Source organism: Osmia lignaria, chromosome 8 (genome assembly GCF_051020975.1).
Source record: "Osmia lignaria lignaria isolate PbOS001 chromosome 8, iyOsmLign1, whole genome shotgun sequence".
In the NCBI taxonomy this organism is placed as follows: domain Eukaryota; kingdom Metazoa; phylum Arthropoda; class Insecta; order Hymenoptera; family Megachilidae; genus Osmia; species Osmia lignaria.
Genome location: NC_135039.1, coordinates 10,069,726 through 10,089,637, shown reverse-complemented (window position 1 = coordinate 10,089,637; position 19,912 = coordinate 10,069,726). Strand labels below are relative to the sequence as shown.

The 19,912-nt window shown below is 36.8% G+C and overlaps 1 protein-coding gene and 1 long non-coding RNA gene across 2 annotated transcripts in view; one reads left to right on the top strand and one right to left on the bottom strand.

The window, feature by feature from the left end:
* Positions 1 to 999, top strand: part of LOC117608885 (uncharacterized) — a 51,164-nt gene extending 50,165 nt beyond the window's left edge. The window contains exon 5 of the long non-coding RNA XR_004582439.2: positions 481 to 999. This is a non-coding gene — a long non-coding RNA (uncharacterized LOC117608885). The remainder of the gene's footprint in view (positions 1 to 480) is intronic.
* Positions 1,000 to 1,076: 77 nt separating this feature from the next.
* LOC117608860 (uncharacterized) lies at positions 1,077 to 18,833 on the bottom strand. Its single transcript, XM_034334564.2, has 3 exons — positions 18,243 to 18,833; positions 16,077 to 16,539; positions 1,077 to 4,869 (listed from the first exon to the last, which is right to left on the bottom strand). The coding sequence occupies exons 2-3, from the start codon at positions 16,293 to 16,295 to the stop codon at positions 3,988 to 3,990; spliced, it is 1,101 nt and encodes a 366-aa protein (XP_034190455.1). The 5' UTR covers positions 16,296 to 16,539; positions 18,243 to 18,833; the 3' UTR covers positions 1,077 to 3,987.
* Positions 18,834 to 19,912: the final 1,079 nt, after the last annotated feature.

The window sequence follows — 19,912 nt, the reverse complement described above, 5'->3', positions numbered from 1 at the left end:
GATTGCAGTTTCCCGGGTAATTGATCTTGACTATTTTATCGGATAAATCAAGGTTGGAGAAGACGAAAGGAATTGTCCCGAGGTCGATATTACAATTTTCCAAAAATTTTCTGATAATTTCGAATCCAAAAAATAACCTAACCTAACTAAGCTAAGCTAAGTTAAAAACTCGCTTTTCTAGCTAGAAGAACCAAGCTAAGCTAATTCAAAGACTAGCTATTCTAGCTGATAAGTTTGGTTGGGTTAAGTTAGGTTATTTTTTGGATTCGAAATTACCGGAAAATTTTTGAAAAATTGTGACTTTTTCAAAAGGCCATAACTTTGTTACGCCACGTTATATCGACCTCGGGACACTTCCTATCGTCCTCTCCGACCTTGATTTACCCAATAAAATAGTTGAGATCAATTACCCGGGTAACTGCAATCCAACCCAAAACGGTTATCCTCTTCTTTATTTTCCCAAATTCTTCAAAATTCCAGATTGCTTTCGTAATGGAGTATCGGTATAATTAATAACGGAACAACTGTGGAGAACTATCGAAGAAGCGGTAGGAGCGGGGGTAGGATCGAAGGAGGTAAAGAAAAAAGAAATTCTTCCTTTATGGCGTTTAATGGGATTCTTCGCACTTCGGGCCTGGCTCCGACAAAGGGCCAATTCTGGTTCGGGCCAAAGGGCCTCCTACCAAATTAGAAAGCTCTGAATGATTTATCGGCCAGGGATATTAAATTAGAAGGAATTTCGTGGCTCGAAACCAGCATCGGCCCGGGTACTTGTTCGTTTAATACCAATAATTCCCTCGCACTACCAACAAACATTGAAAACATCCTTTGATACCTTATTTACCCTTCGCTAAAAAACAAGATTTAATTGACGAGTCGTCACACGAATTGGCGTAATTAGGCAGATAATTGCTGTTCTAAAATTCTGAAGTTGAAACATTTTTAAAGGCACCCTAGAAAAGTATCTTAATTACGCTAGTGATATAAGGAGATAAAGATTTATTTTTAGAGGATAAAAAAATAGGAACACTATGGTTTTCAGATATATACAATAATTTATTTAATCACGAAGCAACGTTTACATTTACGGGCATCTTCGTGAGAGTACGATCGGGTACATTAATTATATTACGCTTGTAGATCATTCGGTGTCAAAGAACAAAATTTATACAAATAGATGTAAAATTTTTTATAATACAAATCTGCGTAAACGATCAGGAATACTGACTAAAATAGAAAAGTTCCTACTTACATAATCACAATTGAAAAATACTTCTTACTGGTAAATGGAAAGATTTGTTTTTTAAAACAAGAACGTTGGTAAATCGAATCTATTGGAGAAATTGATCTACGTTAATTTTCGAATCGAAAAGAAAAGTTTGTTCGTTGAAAAGTTTCTTCTTTCCGAGTCGAAAATACTTTTTTGGGGAACGAATCGTAAATTCGACAATTAAGGCCTTTATTTCTAATATTATTGACTCTATCGAAATAACGCTCTCTTTTGTTCAATGTTTTTTTGGTGAATATTTGGATTAAAGTACCTCCAATCACCTTGATCTTGACATATGTTATCAAGGTCATCAGTTTGAGTAACTTTTCCTTATAACTTAATCGTCGATCGTTGCTTATTAAAAAGTTATAAACAAATAAAGTTTTCAAACAGAGATATAATTATTCTGAGAGAATAGATCAATTTTTTGCAATTATTTTAAAACTATATTTACTAAGAAACAATATAATTAGTGAAAGGAAATAAATATTTATATTGTTCGGTATAAAAATTATTTAAGTACTTATTCGTTATATCCGCTAACAAGTAATGTATAATAATTAATGGAAGAGGAAATAAATGGAGAGTTGGTGAAGAAATCTAACCTAACTTAACACTAAGCCATTTGCATCCGCGCCATTGTTGTCATACTTTGCGACCATGTTGTGACTTCGGAATTGAAATACATTGCCTTTGGGTTAGGTTAGGTTTGGATTCGATTTTTAGGTTAGGGTTTTTGAATGGAGCCCTTCTATAGTGAAGGCAGAATTCTTTACCAACTTGCCATGTATTGATTCTTGCAAATCTCCATCTTGATTTTTACAAACCTCCATCTTAATTTTCACAAATCTCCATCTTGATTTTTACAAATCTCCATTTTGATTTTCACAAATCTCCATTTTGATTTTCACAAATCTCCATTCTGATTTCTACAAATCTCCATTTTGATTTTTACAAATCTCCACTTTGATTTTTACAAATCTCCATCTTGGTTTTTATAAATCTCCATCTTGATTTTTACAAATCTCCATATTGATTTTTACAAATCTCCATCTTGATTTTCACAAATTTGCACCATCTTAATTTTTACAAATCTCCATCTTAATTTTCACAAATCTCCATTTTGATTTTTACAAATCTCCATCTTGGTTTTTATAAATCTCCATCTTGATTTTTACAAACCTGCATCTTAATTTTCACAAATCTCCATTTTGATTTTCACAAATCTGCACCATCTTAATTTTTACAAATCTCCATCTTAATTTTCACAAATCTCCATTTTGATTTTTACAGATTTTTATCTTGATTTTTGCAAATCTCCACTTTGATGTTTACAAATCTCCATCTTGGTTTTTATAAATCTCCATCTTGATTTTTACAAACCTGCATCTTAATTTTTACAAATCTCCATTTTGATTTTCACAAATCTCCATTTTGGTTTTTATAAATCTCCATCTTGACTTTTACAAATCTTTTTTAGTTCCTAACTTTTTAATGAGCAATGAGCGACGATTAAGTTATAAGGAAAAGTTACTCAAACTGATGACCTTGATAACACATGTCAAGGTCAAGGTGATCGGAGCTGGGTACGTTAATCTAAATATTTACCTTTTTTCCCATTTATTAGTTTTTATACTCTCTAGAATCGCTCCTCTTAATTATAATTCTTCAGGAAGTCTAAATAGTTGTACAACTCGATACAAATATCAACTGGTGATTAATAAAATTCGTCTGTATTAACGCATTGTTGACCAACAAGCTATTTCATGTCACCAACTATTATTTCCTAATTTAGTTTGAAAGTGAAACAATTTAAATAATCTTCAATACACTTTATTTATAATAATGAATTTAAATGAATTTATTAATTATTAATGAATATAAATAATACTGTATATTATATTTTAGTAATTTTTTGTCAAAATCAATAGGACAGTCGGAAAAAGTGTCTGCAATTAATTAATTGAAAAATTCTTTACCATTGCGATCCGACGTGGTTGAAATCTTTGTAACATTAAAAATTCGATAAAAATCTAAATATCGAGAAAAGTAATTTTCTTTTTGTAATATATTACCCTGAGTTTTGAAAATTAAAAATAATTAAAAATAGCTTGTAACTAGTCAACAATGTATTAATTAGAAATTCGATGAAGCATTTAACTAGGTTACTTTGTCGAGAGCTTTGGAAAGATCTTAAAAATTAATTAGATTCGTAATTACGTGTTAAAGGATGACATAGTGTGACTATTAAGGAGCTACGAATATAGGAGCTAGAAACTTGCTGCTTCGAACACTTTCCAAGTGTTACCGACACTTTCGTTCGAGTATTTTTATATATTTCCCATACGTTTCTAAATAGTACCATTCTCTGTTATTCCATCATCCTTTTCCATTAGAATATTTTCTCGAGAATAGAAGGAATTTAAAAACCGAAGAAAAATCTGACATTTCAAAGAACCAGACAGAATACTGCAATTTCTTTAAGAAGACCGGTGAAAACTGAAAAGTTACTAGATAACTAGGAATGAAAATTCACCAAAAACACACGTTCCTCGTCGCACGGGTCGATGGAATCACCAAAGGACACAGAATCCCGAGGAAAATCACCATCACTGTCACCGGAAGCCCCCGTTCTCCTCGCTCGAACCGTAACAGAAACATCAACTTGGAGTAACTGTACGTCAGTTTATAGGGCGAAATCGTTCACAGGACACTGTTCAGGTAGCAGTCTCGTATGGTACCTTGGCGGTGGACAGGCCAAACGGGAATCCCGCGTAGAGAGGTCGGGGGACGAGTAGATGTCCTCTCTTCTCGTCCTCCATGTTCCCGGACATTTGTTGATCATCGGGTGCTATGATGTTCTCGATGGTGAAGGGTTTCTTCTTCTTCTTCTGCTGCTCGGGTTGGATGCTGGTCTGACTGGAGATGCCGGCCTCCAAAATGGAGGAGGAACGGAGCTTGCCATCGGGCTCTGAATTGCTGCTCCTTCCCCCGGTGTCCAGGAACGGTCTGGACTCAGTCTTGTCGGAGATGCTGGTCTCCGTGGCGCCGGGACAGATTTGTCTGCTGTCCGGTATGTCGGTTTGAAAGTAGGACAGCTGAGAAACATACGGGGACACCTGGAACCCGGGGAAGCTCCAGCTACCCGTTTGGAGGAGGTTGTTCTCGTAGCCGCGAAGGATCTCGTCGGTCCCGGCGAGTCTCTGTCGTACTTCCGGCGACAGCAGGTAGTAGCTGGAGCCGGCTTCCGGCGCGGAGAAGCCGGGAGAGCTGTTCCCCCCGGATGTCATCCCGAGACGACGCTCGTGCAGCTCCCAACGGAGAAGATCGTCGCGGAGGCGGTGCAGATTCGCGACCGTCAGGCCATTCGTTTGGGCGCTCGGGTTTATCGCGATGACCGGCGAGGACTCCGAGTGGGGAGGCGGCGGCATGGCCGACGCCAATGCCTGGAGTTCCGACTTCAGCAACTCCTTGTCGGGCTTGTGCAGCTTGAACCGCTTCCGACGACGAAGCAGCGAACCGTTCTCGAACATCGAGAGGGCGGCTGGGTGAAGCGCCCAGTACGCACCTTTGCCTGGGCGATGGGGTCCTCTCGGCACCTGGGAACAATCATTTCAAATACGTGTCGTTAAGTACTTTTATACATTCAACGTGCATCTACACTGAAGGAATTAATTCTAGGCACTTTTAAATTTTTAATTAAATTTCGCATTTATTCAAATTTTTAATGTATAATAATTTATATTTTATATTCTAATCTAAGTTATTGTATTTTTAATGCAATTAAAAGTTACAAGTACCTAATTAATATTTCCGAAAATCTCGAATTAATATTCTAATCTAAGTTATTATATTTATAATGCAATTAAAAGTTACAAGTACCTAATTAATATTTCCGAAAATCTCGAATTAATATTCTAATCTAAGTTATTATATTTTTAATGCAATTAAAAGTTACAAGTACCTAATTAATATTTCCGAAAATCTCGAATTAATATTCTAATCTAAGTTATTATATTTTTAATGCAATTAAAAGTTACAAGTACCTAATTAATATTTCCGAAAATCTCGAAATAATATTCTAATCTAAGTTATTATATTTATAATGCAATTAAAAGTTACAAGTACCTAATTAATATTTCCGAAAATCTTGAATTAATATTCTAATCTAAGTTATTATATTTATAACGCAATTAAAAGTTACAGGTACCTAATTAATATTTCCGAAAATTTCGACTTCTCACCTAAAATCATAATTAAAAGTCGAGTTTTTCGAAAATTTTAATTACTTATAACTTTTAATTGCGTTTACTAATTTCGATGAAATTTTCAGCATGCACGTAACTTATTTGAATCTACGAGATATATATTTTAAATTTTCATTGCAAACTCAGATAAAAAAGTTAAAAAATTATCATTCACTATTTTTTTTCACGATTTCATTTTTTTATAGCTTTTATAGAGGTATTCTATTTTGAACAGTGTCCACTTATTTTCGTCCCCAAGTGTACTATACCCCCATTCTTTATCTCTACAAGAGTCAACATACATTTCAACAAAAGTACCTCGTTAAAATTTATAACTTAAAATAAGGAACTTGAAACCAATAATTTTGACTGCTTCGATAGTTCTAGTATTAATAAATATTCATTGAATATAACATTAAATTTCAATAACGAGGAATATAGGTAACCAATTTCGCGATAATCATCAGCCTGTTAAGACAGGCATAACGAGAAATAAACAAGATGATTGCGAAGTGGAAAACAGATAAAAAGATGATTTTTTTATCGAGCCTTGGGTCCGTTTTAACGCGGCAGGACAAGCTGTGTCAGCACTCGTTCTCTATTCTATTTTTCGACCATCTGTTTTGCACCTGCCTCCGACCTGAATATCCTCGAGAAATACGATCGTCTCGCTGGACGATCACGAAATCATTTTGCTCTTTCGCAAACCCTCCAACAGGAATGACTCGGTTGCATTAAGAAGTCATTCTAATTGTAATTAGATTTTTTTTCTTTTTTCACACAATTTGACACGAGACACAAATAAAGAAGAAAAAGAAGAAGAGTAATTAGATACAGTTCCATGTTTTCTTGATCCCATTTTTGGAAAACATATACAGTGGCTGCAGAAATATTCGGACACCGTTTAAAATGGAATACTTTATTTAAAATTGGACCGAATGATTTGAGGTTTTCTGAGGAGGTATACAAATTAATTTATTATAATAAGATATTTAAAAAATTACAGTTTGTTGAAATCAGGAAAAAAATAGTAAAAGGCAATTTTTTTAATTTTTTATCTGAGCCTGTAATAAAAATTTAAAATATGACATTTGTAAATTTAAGTATGTTATAAGTGTGCTGAAAATTTCATCGAGATCGGTCAATGCTCTAAGAAGTTATAAGTAATTAAAAGGGTATAGCAGGATAAGATGGTCAAAAGTGTCCTTGAGCCGATTTTATTGAACTATGCACCATTCAATAGCTTATAAAAAAACCTCATTATGTACCAAGTTTCAACCCTATATCTCAACCGGAAGGGTAGTTACAGGGTAAAATCGAAAAAACGGTTTTTGCCATATTTTCCCTATTTAGTAATATTCAAAAAATTTGAAAAAATTCACAATCATAAAGAAACATGTGTAAAATATTCTAGAATATTTTCAGATTTTTTGAATACCAATAAATAGGGAAAATATGGCAAAAACCGTTTTTTCGATTTTACCCTCTAACTACGCTCCTGGTTGAGATACAGGATTGAAACTTCGTGTATAAAGGTTTTTTTTGATAAACTATTGAATGGTGCATAATTCAATAAAATCGGCTCAAGGGCTACTATACTTTAAATAAAGTAATTAAATATATTAGTATATCTTTATATTAAAAAAATTTATGAATTCTATTTCGAGTTCGTCCGGCAGTTCTATGCGTCCGATTTGCATTATTTTTTTTTTTTTTTAATGAAAGGCAACAAGCATTGGAATACATCTACCTTTCGCCCCTCTTAAGTTCTATACTCAAACGTGATTTTTCTGGAGTTTCTCTCCACTCAAAGCTACTTATCTCCGGTTCTAATTGAGGTACGGTGTTAGTTTTTGTCTAAGAACACGCAGTGAATCAAGCTCTTTCATTTGAGCTATTGACCAGTTACATTGGATGATTTGAAGCGCACAACAAAGTTGAATTTCAATTTTTCTAATAATAATTTATATAAAAATTGATGTTTAAATGCGAATTTTTCGCACGGGTCAACTAGTATTATATTAAAGTAATTAAATATAAAAAAATAAAAATAAAGAGATAAGTAATTAAGAACATAACTAGTCACATTCTTAACACTAGGTTTACGGACATTTCTGAATACCTATCTTTACCGTCACCCGTCAAATTGACGGATAAAGGAATCCACGGATTTTCTTCAAAAAAAAAAACCGATTAATTTAATTTAAAAATAATTACGATCTTAACGGACTCAATATAAGTTAATTAAATTTGATAGGATTGCATAAATGAACTCCGAAATCCGTCAAAATGACGGGTGCCGTAAACCTAGTGTTAAATGAAAAGTCGCGATTTTCGGAAATTTTAATTATTTATAACTTTTAAATGCGTTGACCCATCTCGTCGAAATTTTCAGGATACACATAACTTATTTGAATCCATGAAAGACATATTTTCAATTTTCATTATAGGCTCACGTAAAAAAGTTGAAAAATTACCCTTCATTATTTCTTTTCCACGATTTCAATAAATTGTAATTTTTTAAAACGACAAAAGCACATATCTTATTGCTAGTAAATTAATTTGTATAGCTTCTCAAAAAACCTCGTCATTTGGTCCAAATTTAAATGAGTTATTCTGTTTTAAACGATGTCCGAATACTTTTGCAATCCACTGAATATTCTGAAAGAATTCTCGACGAGTACTGTTAAACAAATCATGTCTTATTCCCCGCAAATTTCAAAAAAATTTTTGTTTTTAAATTTCTAATTTTGTTAAAGATGCATATATTTCGACCTAACCTAATCTAAGTCTAACCAAAAATATAAATAAGAAAAAATATTTTTCATTCAAATCATAGAATGTTCAATTCGATAGGATACAAAGTTTCTATTCGAGAGAATACAGAGTGTTTATTACATTTACAAGTGTTTTAAAGAAATTCAGCCTTAACGATCTTGACCTAACCTAATCTAAGCCTAACCAAAAATATAAATAAGAAAAAATACTTAAATGATAGAATGTTTAATTCGATAGGAAACAAACTTTCTATTCGAGAGAATACAGAGTGTTTATTACATTTATAAGTGTTTTAAAGAAATTCAGCCTTAATGATCTTGACCTAACCTAATCTAAGCCTAACCAAAAATATAAATAATAAAAAATATTTTTCATTCAAATCATTATCCCATAGAAATGTCAATTCGATAGGATACAAAGTTTCTATTCGAGAGAATATAGAATTTTTATTACATTTACAATTGTTTCAAAGGAATTCAGCCATAACGATTTTGACCTAACCTAATCTAAGCCTAACCAAAAATATAAATAAGAACAAATATTTTCTATTCAAATCATAGAATGTTCAATTCGATACAAAGTTTCTATTCGAGAGAATACAGAGTGTGTATTACATTTACAAGTGTTTTAAAGAAATTCAGCCTTAACGATCTTGACCTAACCTAATCTAAGCCTAACCAAAAATATAAATAAGAAAAAATACTAAAATCATAGAATGTTTAATTCGATTGGATACAAAGTTTCTATTCAAAAAAATACAGGGTTTTATTACATTTACAACTGTTTCAAAGGGATTCAGCCTTAACCCTTTTATTCACAGCCCTGACCATCGAATTAGGACCACGTACGAAAACTTCACTTTTATGGCTATAATAGTATATCATATATGGTAAATTGTCTTAGGTCATTCAAATTATTACTAAATACATTGACAACCAGATATACATAGCAATAGATTTGTTACTATTAAAATGATGTGGGTGATGAGCGATTAAGGGCTGTGCGAGTGTTTGTCTGGAGCCTACTCAAAAGACTTGTTTACAACTCCCCAAGCACCACATTATCTGAGTTGAAAACAAAAAAAATCACAGATATTTGGGAAAATAACGAAGATATAAAAAGCATATGGGGCATTCCATGGGAAATCGGACACCTTTTGGAGCACCATGTCGGATTTTTCTCAAAAGATATGTTGTAGTTCTTAGTAATATATAAACGTATCTCGAAGGATTTTAAAAAATTTATATGAGAAAGCAACGTACGAAGCATGAGAGAAAGGATACAATTTGAACAGGCCTTTTAATTCTATGGAAAACATGAAAAATTCTGAAAATTTGGAGTGGTCCTAATTCAATGGCCAGGGACTGTATGTGTTAAATTTAAAAGAATAAATAAATTTGACAAATTTTATAACTCTTTTATTGTGTATTTCCTGGATCTAGACTGGGCTCATTTGACAGAACTCGTCGAGATCTATAAGATCTATCGAGATATGAAATCGGCGCCACAGTGTGACGTTTGGTCGATCTAGCGGAACAAAAATCAATTTTGCAACCGACACAGGTATACTAGTATCGGACATTAGCTATATCACCTAGTACGCTACGGCACCTAGTATCGGACATTAGCTATATCACAGTCGACTCTATACTCCGTTCAACGAGTCGAGTCACCAAGCACGTGAACAGGACAGGGCCGACTTACGGGTTCCGAATCCCCACATCACATCGAAAGATAAGCCTGACCTTGCATGCAAGAGCCCTTGGCAAGGGACCATCATAACTTGGCCCTGAGTTGTAACATGTGGCAGCCAATGACCGCAGTCGTAGAGCCGATCACGTGAGTTGTGTGTTTTGACTTGGTGACTCGTCTCGTTGAACGGAGTATAGTACTAGCCATGCTGAACAACGTGGCAACACCGCTCACGTGACAATCGGGAGTCCTATTTTCAAAAATAGAGTCCTGTACTCGGAATTGTAATTAACGTCTTTTTTAATTATAAACTGTAGTAATATACACTATTTTGTGTTAATTATGTATAAACAATATATAAACGTTGCAACTATGGCAAATAGAAGTGATGTGGTAGTATAAAATTGTTATAAATGTGATATATATTTTGTGTACTCTCAAAGTAGTTTGGTGTTGTGAAGCATGATATTTGAAATATTTACAGTGGTTTCAAGAAAATTTAGGTATGAAGCAAAATGAAACCATCTTTGGATCAAATTGAAACATTTAAGAATTGATGAACGTGTATATAAGTTAATAAAAACCTTGAAACAAGCGAAATTATTGGAACGAAACCAAAGAGGTTATGTGAAGTCCAGAGAGTAGTCGGGAGTCTGACGACGTTGATTGGCTGAGAGTCTGGGAGTCCGGGAGGCAGATAGAGTAGGGTATTTGTTGATATATTCAGACCGGACTGCCGCGGTGTTGCCATTTTTACTTCAGCACGGCTAGTACTAGAGTCGGCTGTGGCTATATCTAAAAGAACTGAAATGTGATAAAATTGTTTCAACCGTTAAACGTTTGTTTTATCCTCTCCTTTGTTTTGACGGTTGAAACAATTTTGTCAAATTTCAGTTCTTTCAGATATAGCTAATGTCCGATACTAGATATTGTCCGGTACTAAGGGAACTCCTCCTATATATCAATAGTAGAATGTCCATTTCATCAGAAAATCTAAATATCAATTATAAATTAACAGAAAAATTTTTATAATCATTTCAACCGGTAAGTAATCGGATGCTCCCATTTCTACTACTGTGAAGTCTTCAATTTCCTGTAGCATAATTATGTCTGTCCATATCATGTCTATTGTTCTGAGGCCCTTTGAGTCTATGAGCGTACAGTGGTACCTCGGTATACGACCTTAATCCGTTCCTGATGTTTGAACCTATACCGAATAGGACTAGGAATAGGAATAGTCAAGAACAATTCGAGATACAAGATAGTTCGAGCGAGAAAGAGGCGGAGTTCCAAACGAAGGAGACAATTTCGAGAAAAGTCGATGATAAGCTATCGCGGGAAGCAGAGACGCGAGGCGCGAGCGTGGAAAACGCGAAATTCATTCTTGACGACGAGAACGTTGATTTCGGCGGCCGCGGATAGCAACGAGCGGATATATATTAAGGGCTCGCGACTGCCTCGGCCTATTTCGCCTGAGTCATGTCGGTAACGCCGAGATAAGTTTTATTAGTTGGTAAGCGAGCATTTGCCCGCAGGGACAACTTACGGCAGTCCTGGAGGTTGGGGCACACCCTCCCTGCCTCCCGACCTCATTGCAAAATTAAAAAACAAAACCCTCGGCCTGCTGTTATCCGAGAGGGAGGACAAGGGTAAGACCATCGGCCGCCCTTGGTCAGCAGGCTAGGGACTCCGGCAGAAGTGAGTGACTAATTTCGCCTCTACAGGGGCCGACGCTTTTTAGGGACTTATCCTGTCCCCATGTTGCCCAATGAACACTATCGTCCACGCGCATTGGGGATGGGGATTGGCAGCACTGCCAACCCCAAACCCCGCGCATTTTTGTATTTTGCTTTGTCTTACATTTTTCCGTACTTTTAAATTCTATGAGTTTTTGTCATTCCATACTCCATACTTTTTATGTCCTTATGTGTGTGTGTGTGCGTGTGTCGTTTTTTAACCGACTTCGAAAAGGAGGACGTTACTCAATTCGATCAGTATGTATTTTTTTGCCAACAGCACACGGTAACCCATCTTTTGGCGGGACCGTGTCTACTTAGCTTGACTTCGGTGATCTTACGGGTACCGGTATGACCTAAGTGGCTAAAGCCTTTGACGACTCTGGCAGGAGAGTAAGGCGATAATACCTGAACGCCTGCCGGAGAAGAGAGAGAGATCCTGATAGGAGAGTTCGGCGACGATACTTGGACGCCTACCGGAAGAAGGGAGAGTACGGGAGAACTGTTTCTGGACGCTACCAACGGCCTTAGCCACTTGGGACATACCGGTACCCGTCAGATCACCGAAGTCAAGCCAAGTGGGCACGGTCACCCACAAAGATGGGTTACCGCGCGCTGTTGGTAAAAGAAAGTGGACATTAAGCGCCTGGTTGATGAATTTGTTGTTACCAACTCAGGTAAGCTTGATAAAGTAGGACGCGTCCTAGAGCAAAATTCCCTTACACGCCGACAAAGAGTCAAGTGTTGGATCTTCCGTACCCGATAACGATGATTTGAAAAAATATGAGTTTGACAGTTCTTCCAATCGCCGTCACCTGGGTGGTGGTGGTTGCTGGGGAGTGGATGGGGTTAAGTTGCATATACACCCGATCGAGTGGAGGTGGCATATCCGCGCTTGTCTTCGGACGGCCGGATTCACAATAAACTGTTCCTGGACGCTCGACCGGCACAGAGAGTACGGCGATAATACCTGGACCCCTGTCGGTCGAGAGAGTAGTACGGAGCAGGCTCTCCGAAATTGCGTCCGCTCCAGCTCCGGTCCGGTCTCGATTTCTCACGAAGAATATTTCCCTGGAGCGGGACTGCGCTCCCTCGTTTGAAACGCTTCAGCTCTAGTACATTTCCACCTTGTCTTCGTAGATTGTTTACATGATTTGTCTCAATGCATTCCGAATTCTTTTCGCAATTTAAGATCGACTATTTTTAATAATATAATGCAGAATGCATGTCGTTAAAATAATTGTAGTGGCATTTTCAGGATTAGTTATGCACACTCGAGTAATCTTCTTCCTTTACATAATCGATAATTAAATATTTTTTTTTTTAATATCCTCTATACTTTTTGATCCTAGATAAGGCCGCATTACATATTTCTTTAATGGAAATTCTTTAATATCATTATTTTTTAACCGACTTCGAAAAAGGAGGAGGTTACTCAATTCGATTAGTATATATTAGGTCATTCCATAAGTTCGCCCCGACTTTTGTATGTATACATTTCACGCCTCGATTTATAAACACAAGGCGATAAGAAACCAATGCACTTCAGTTTGTTTGAGGGCAGTGAAATAGTGAACGCATTGATTTTTAACAGTTAAAAATGATGAGTGAAATTCGTATTCATTTCCGACATCTAATGTTATATGAATCTCGAAAAGGAAGTGCGGTAATAATTGCGACAAACAATATATGTACTGCTCTTTCATCTCGTAACTGTAGAAAATGGTTTACACGTTTTAAAGATGAGAATTTTTGTTTAGAAGATGAGGAACGTTCTCAGACACAGAAAGACAAAATTCAAGATCTTGTAGAGAAATCACTTAATTTATCAGTTCATGAGATGTCAAATATTCTAGAAATACCAAAAACAACAATTCATGCACATTTAAAGACATTAACATATGGAACCGTTCAAAAAACGGCACGAACTTATGGGATGACCTAACATATATATTTTTTTTTTTCCATATGAATCTATATCTACAGCAGTAAATTGATAATTTGCATCTACTAATGCCAAAAGACTTTTTATAATTGACTATCAGATTGGGAGCGGCTCGAAAGTGACATAGCAGTGTGGGTACGGTAAGATTTTACCGGACCGAGACAGACCGGGACCGAACCGAATAGTGTGGATCTAGTCGTACGGTAAGATTTTACAGGACCGAGACCGAACCGATATAGTGTGGATCTGGTCGTACGGTAAGATTTTACTGGACCGAGACAGACCGGGACCGAACCGATATAGTGTGGATCTAGTCGTACGGTAAGATTTTACAGGACCGGGACCGAACCGATATAGTGTGGATCTAGTCGTACGGTAAGATTTTACTGGACCGAGACCGGACCGAGACCGGACCGAGACCGGACCGGGACCGAACCGATATAGTGTGGATCTAGTCGTACGATAAGATTTTTCCGAACCGGAACCGAACCGAATAGTGTGGATCTAATCGTACGGTAAGATTTTACCGGACCGGGACCGAATAGTGTGGATCTAGTCGTACGGTAAGATTTTATAGGACCGAGACCGGACCGGGACCGAACCGAGACCGGACCGGGACCGAACCAATATAGTGTGGATCTAGTCGTACGGTAAGATTTTACCGGACCGGGACCGAACCGAATAGTGTGGATCTAGTCGTACGGTAAGATTTTACCGGACACGGACCGATAGTGTGTATCCAGCCCGTTCGATATGGAGAGTTCGGCGATAATACCTAGACGCCTATCGAACGGGAGCGTTCACCGTAGAATGTCTTGTACAAATAAATAAGAGAGAAAACTGTATCCTACACCTTGTAACCCCACCTAATCCAATAAATCCTATCTATTCAACAGATTTCCTTGCATTTTCGCTTAACCATGGCTACAAGCGTCATATAAAAAAATTTTTTTCTACATCCCTACTCGCTTATACCACCAGTTACGAGACCCCCTGGAGAATAAAATCAGAGATCGCTAGTGCCCTTCAGAAATGGTCACAGAAACCGATACCGATTGTATTTGTGTTCCGTAAATTAAAGCTCGGCTTGTTTCGTTTTGTTTTGATCGACTTTTAAATCGCAATTTAAGCGCAATTAAAGTCAAGTTTCAATTACTCTGTTAAAGTTACTTTTACTGCAAATCATACGATTCGCTCCAGTATGTCAGCCACGAAGCGAATGGCGGCCTAGTTTTATGTATGAATGTTAAATAATTTAACCCTAATCACTTACACCTCTAAAAATTCACATTCCCTACACGGGGTCATATAGACCCCGGGCAACTTTCGATCGTTCTGTAACTCATTCTGAAACATTTTTAATACAGAGAAAATGGGGCGCACATGTTCCTGAGGTATTAAATTAATATAGAAATCTGAGAAAAATTTTGATAGTTTAAAAATCATAGAAAGACCACTTTTTCAATTTTGATTACATTTGGCTGAAATTTTATTTTTATCATCTAGAGACATCATATTTTGCGAAAAAAAGGTAATTATTTAGAAGTTGGTCCTCCTCACCGATTTTCGTGACCTTGAAATATGTTGTCAAGTTCATCATTTTGAACAACTTTTCCCTATACATGTTACCGCCGCTCGGCCTCAGTTTCCGAGATATATGCAAAAATCTTTAGTTAAACTCAGATTACGAGTACACTGTATTCCGGGAAAAATGGAGACTGAATGGTGATTGAAAGAGTAATTGAAGTGGTTCATTGATTTTTGATTTTTTCACGTTATAATTACACTTTCTTTCACTTTTTATATATTGTATACCTATTATTCATTTTGTGTTTTGTCAGAAATCGGAAACATTTCGCCCATCATGTCGAAAAATGCCATTATACGCTCATTAACATCATGTTGACGTCGGAATAAAAACATAGCTATATATTCCACGTAATGAGACGTACGAGTTCCATAACGAGGAATATTAGCTCTCGTATCACGCCATGTACGCAGTAAACCTAAACCTAACCTAACCCTAACCCTAACCTCAAACCACTTCAATCACTATTCAGTCTCCATTTTTCCCGAAATACAGTGTACTAGTGACATAAGTATAAATGCAGTTTTTTACGAATATCTCGGAAATTAAGGCCGAGCGGCCTTAAAAGTTGTTCAGAATGATGACCTTGACAACATATTTCAAGGTCACGAAAATCGGTGAGGAGGACCAACTTCTAAATAATTACCGAAAAAAATCTTGAGAGAAAAACCTAGTGAATGATTAGGGTTAAGCATCATGTTTTTGATTAATAGAAGAACCGATAATTAGTATTTCTTCGCCGCAATATTTTTCGCCGTTAGATCCTCCAAACGTCGCACTATGCGTCGGCCGAGAATACACGAAATAATTAAGGACGAACCTTGATGAAGCAGTCGTTGAAGGACAAATTGTGCCTCAAAGAGTTCTGCCACCTCCTGGTGTCCTTCCTGTAGTAGGGGAATCGATCGGCGATGAATTTGTAGATTTCCGCGAGGGGTAACATTTTATCCCTCGACGACCAAATCGCCATCGCGGTCAACGAGATGTAAGAATAAGGTGGCTTTTGATCGCCGTAAGTGTCCCTCGACGGCCGAGGCATCTTTATCTCCTCTCTCCCACGCTCACCCACGCCTTCGGTATCTCTTTCGATCCTCACCCACCCTCTCTTCTCATCGGGCACGATTGTCGTCACATTTTATCTTACATTTTCTTCATCTTTTCAAGTGAAACCCGCCGGGAACCGTTGATCCTGAATATATCGAACCAGACAGGAGTCTCGGTTTTATTCAATCAGGATCATTTTAAATGATCGTTTCGACGATACCCGATCAGTTAATTCGATCCTGAAACAATAAACATAAAATTTTGTTTATTAAAGAAAAAAGTTCCTTTGATATTTTGTTTTATAGACTCGCGGATATAGATTACAGCGGATAATTATTAATGAAATTTATTCGAATCTTCTTGTATGCACAATCTTTCTTATCCGACGCGGTGATCGTTAAGAGTGCCTCGAGATAATTTGCATAATACCGATGGAATTTATAATCGGAGCGAGTTCGAAAGTAAGGCGATACGCGTTAAGCAGAAAAATATCGCCTCCATAAATATGTAACCTGAACTGAACATTTTTCTGAATTTCTATTTAAAGTTATTCGAAAATCGGACACGTGAGTCGATTTAATATAAAAAGATAATCAAATGACCTCGCGTGTCTGTATAATTTTATGTTTATTTACTAATGAAGTACGGTGAAACTAATTAGTTCCATTTATGCCGACATGCAAGGATATTGATTTTTCTTTTATTTATCCAACCGACACGTCATTCTCCAACAATGGTACACGATTTACACGTGTCATCGATTCTAATTTGTAATTAGAAGATAACAAAAGAAGTAATCGAAAGGGTTAAAGGAGCGGCGCGTCGAAGAAACGTGTAACTTAATTTTTCGGTAAAACGCCGCGTAAAATATGCAATTCTTCGGTTCGATTTTTTTTTCTTTCACCACCGATACAGTTCAACTACTCGATCGTAGGTGTCGGACATACATGATTCATGAGGAACGTTCGCCAGAGGTTTGGGAGGGTCCAGGTTCGGAGAATTTAGGGTTCGAAAGGTGGTTCGTTGCGGCGAAAGAAGGCGGAAGAATAAACGAGAACTGTGAAAAAGGGGCAAACAAATTACAGACAACAAAGGACGAGCAAGGCTGAAGAAACCTTTCGGATTAACCCTTTCGTAACAGCACGTCAAATTTAAGTTAGCGACCGGATCAAGTACTCCGTTTGCTTAAAAATCGTCGAATAAACAGCTGTGAACCATTGTTGCGTTATTTCAAATAGAAAATGAAAGAGTATCGAGTTGCATATGAAAGATAGAAACTCCGACTGCTTTGATGACATAAAACATCACCGATATATCAATTTGAAGTTTAAACTTAACATAGAAAGGCTGATTGTTGGTTGTCGCGTATCGTGACAGAAATACTTAATTATCGTTGAATAATTCAATAATTTTGAAAGAACAAACACAATTTTAAATTGCTTTTCAATATTTTATCCATAATTTACACAAAGAATTTATCAGGAAAATTCTCCTTTCCCAGTATTTATCTTTTTTAAATTAGAATTCTTTTTTCTCAAAGAAGAACAATGATGCGCAAATGCGAGGGTGGACGGTTCAACGTTCACGAAACAAGACGGAGTTCGTGCCGAGGAATAATGAATGTAAAATGATATGAAAATCGCGAGATCAACTCGACCGTGGCTAACACGAAAGGTAACTGCGGGAAATAAAGTTTCGAATCGCGGGCATAACATCGGTCGACGCGACACGAACAACTTTTCCTACCAACGATAGGAAGTCATTTAACAATTAGCAGTCGCGTGAAAATACTGGCTGTTGTGTAACGAAATTTAAATCCTTCCATTCGTTCGTCACGAGAAGAAACAGGTACAACTGCGATTGTTTTTACACCGATTACCGTTTGGTGTAAAAAACATTCCCTCGGTTTGTCTGAAATTAAGTTAAATCAAATCGAACATACCTATTGCCATAACGTGGCAAAAAGGGGCTTGAAAACTTGGAATTGACGCAATACAATTCCTGCGACAATCAACTGAGATTTCTTCAAAAAGTGCCACAAAAATTTCAATTTTTATTGAAAAATCGACTGTTTTTCACCGACTTTATTCACCGTTGCACAATCGTGGAACTCGGTAAAACGAAGAGTCTGAAAGGAGAATTAAATTCTTCCCCGGAATATCGAATTCTTTAACCTTAACATTTTTTCGAAAACACAATTACAGTTTAAAGTTCATCGTATTCGAAGGTCCTCAGGTTTCCTGGTTTATCGATTCTTCGGCAAATACCATAAACATCATCGAAGGAACAATATTACAATTCGAGAATCGATATTGTTTAAAGAATTTTTCACTGCACAGAATTATTCTTCCAGTTCATCGTTTAATTTCAACGAACACCCACGGCGGATGAATTTTCTTAGGCGACGAGAGTCCCGGTTACCGGAAGCGACACGAATGATCACGCGGCCGGAAAGCGAACACTGGAAAACCGGAAGAGAGGAGGAAAATCGAGCAACCAACGTCGCGTCTCCAGGGACACTGCGCTCAAACGATACCCACACTCCCGATGCGAGTGCACACCCCCACCCGTCGCCCATTGGTCCAGCCGACGTTCGGCATTGGCCCGCCGTGGCTCCGCCCGCTCCGCTGCACTGGACGCCCGAATCAATGGGAGGTCCCGCCTCCCTACCCCATTCGCCTCCTAGTAATAATTATTTTTTTCGGACCGTACGTTCGTTCTCCGTCCTTTCCTCGCGGACGGGAAGGAAATGTTTAAAAAACATATGATTCTAAACGGGAAAAGTTAAAATAAATTTTTAGATTTTGCATTGGGCGGTTTGGTATCTAAAAATCTGAAATACAAATTATTTAAACATTAAGTTTAATTTTTTCATTATTAAATTAAATTAAAATATTAATTCAAAGTATTAAAAATCGAAGTATTATTTATTTCATGTGGAAATGATGAAATTTTCGATTCATTTAAAAGATCGCAATTTTATCAATTTTGCCAAATTTAGAGCAGCCAAAATTAGGAACTGCACGTCCCATATTGAAATGTATCAGTAAAATTTCCGAGTATTTCCATCTGGTAATACAAGCAGATATTTATGAATTAACCGCATTTCTGAGACTCTGAACGGTAGGGTGTAATTTCTCTTATCTACAGAATCATCCATTCATTTCAACGCGATGTGCCTGAAGAAAGCCTAAACACGGTTGTTTTTCCTTCTCTCCAAGTACCATCGATCTTAATTTATTCGCATTCGCTATGCCGCTCGGGAAAATCGGAATCTTGCGATTAACTCGAAACCTGCTCGTTAATTTAGCAATGATGTGTTTATTAATTGTAATAGCTGATAAAAATGTATTTTTCTTTTTTCAATTCAAGATTTATTTGAAAAAAATCGCGGTAGCAACTTGCGATTGAATATTTGTAATTTCAAAAATTTAATTCTGTGCCTCTTCTTTTTTCAATTCAAGATTTATTTAGAAGAAATCGGCGACTGAATATTTTTAGTTTGCGTTATCAATCGATTTCGATTAGCGTATAATTCGAAAGGAAGGAGAATAACGAGACAGGGTTGGTGAAATCCTTTCTGCAGGAACGCCTTCGTATTTGCACGAGGTG

Coding starts and splice junctions, on each gene's coding strand:
- LOC117608860 (XM_034334564.2), bottom strand. CDS start 16,295: ATGCCTCGGCCGTCGAGGGACACTTACGGCGATCAAAAGCCACCTTAT. Junction 4,870..16,076: donor TCAACGACTGCTTCATCAAG/GTTCGTCCTTAA, acceptor GATTGTTCCCAG/GTGCCGAGAGGACCCCATCG.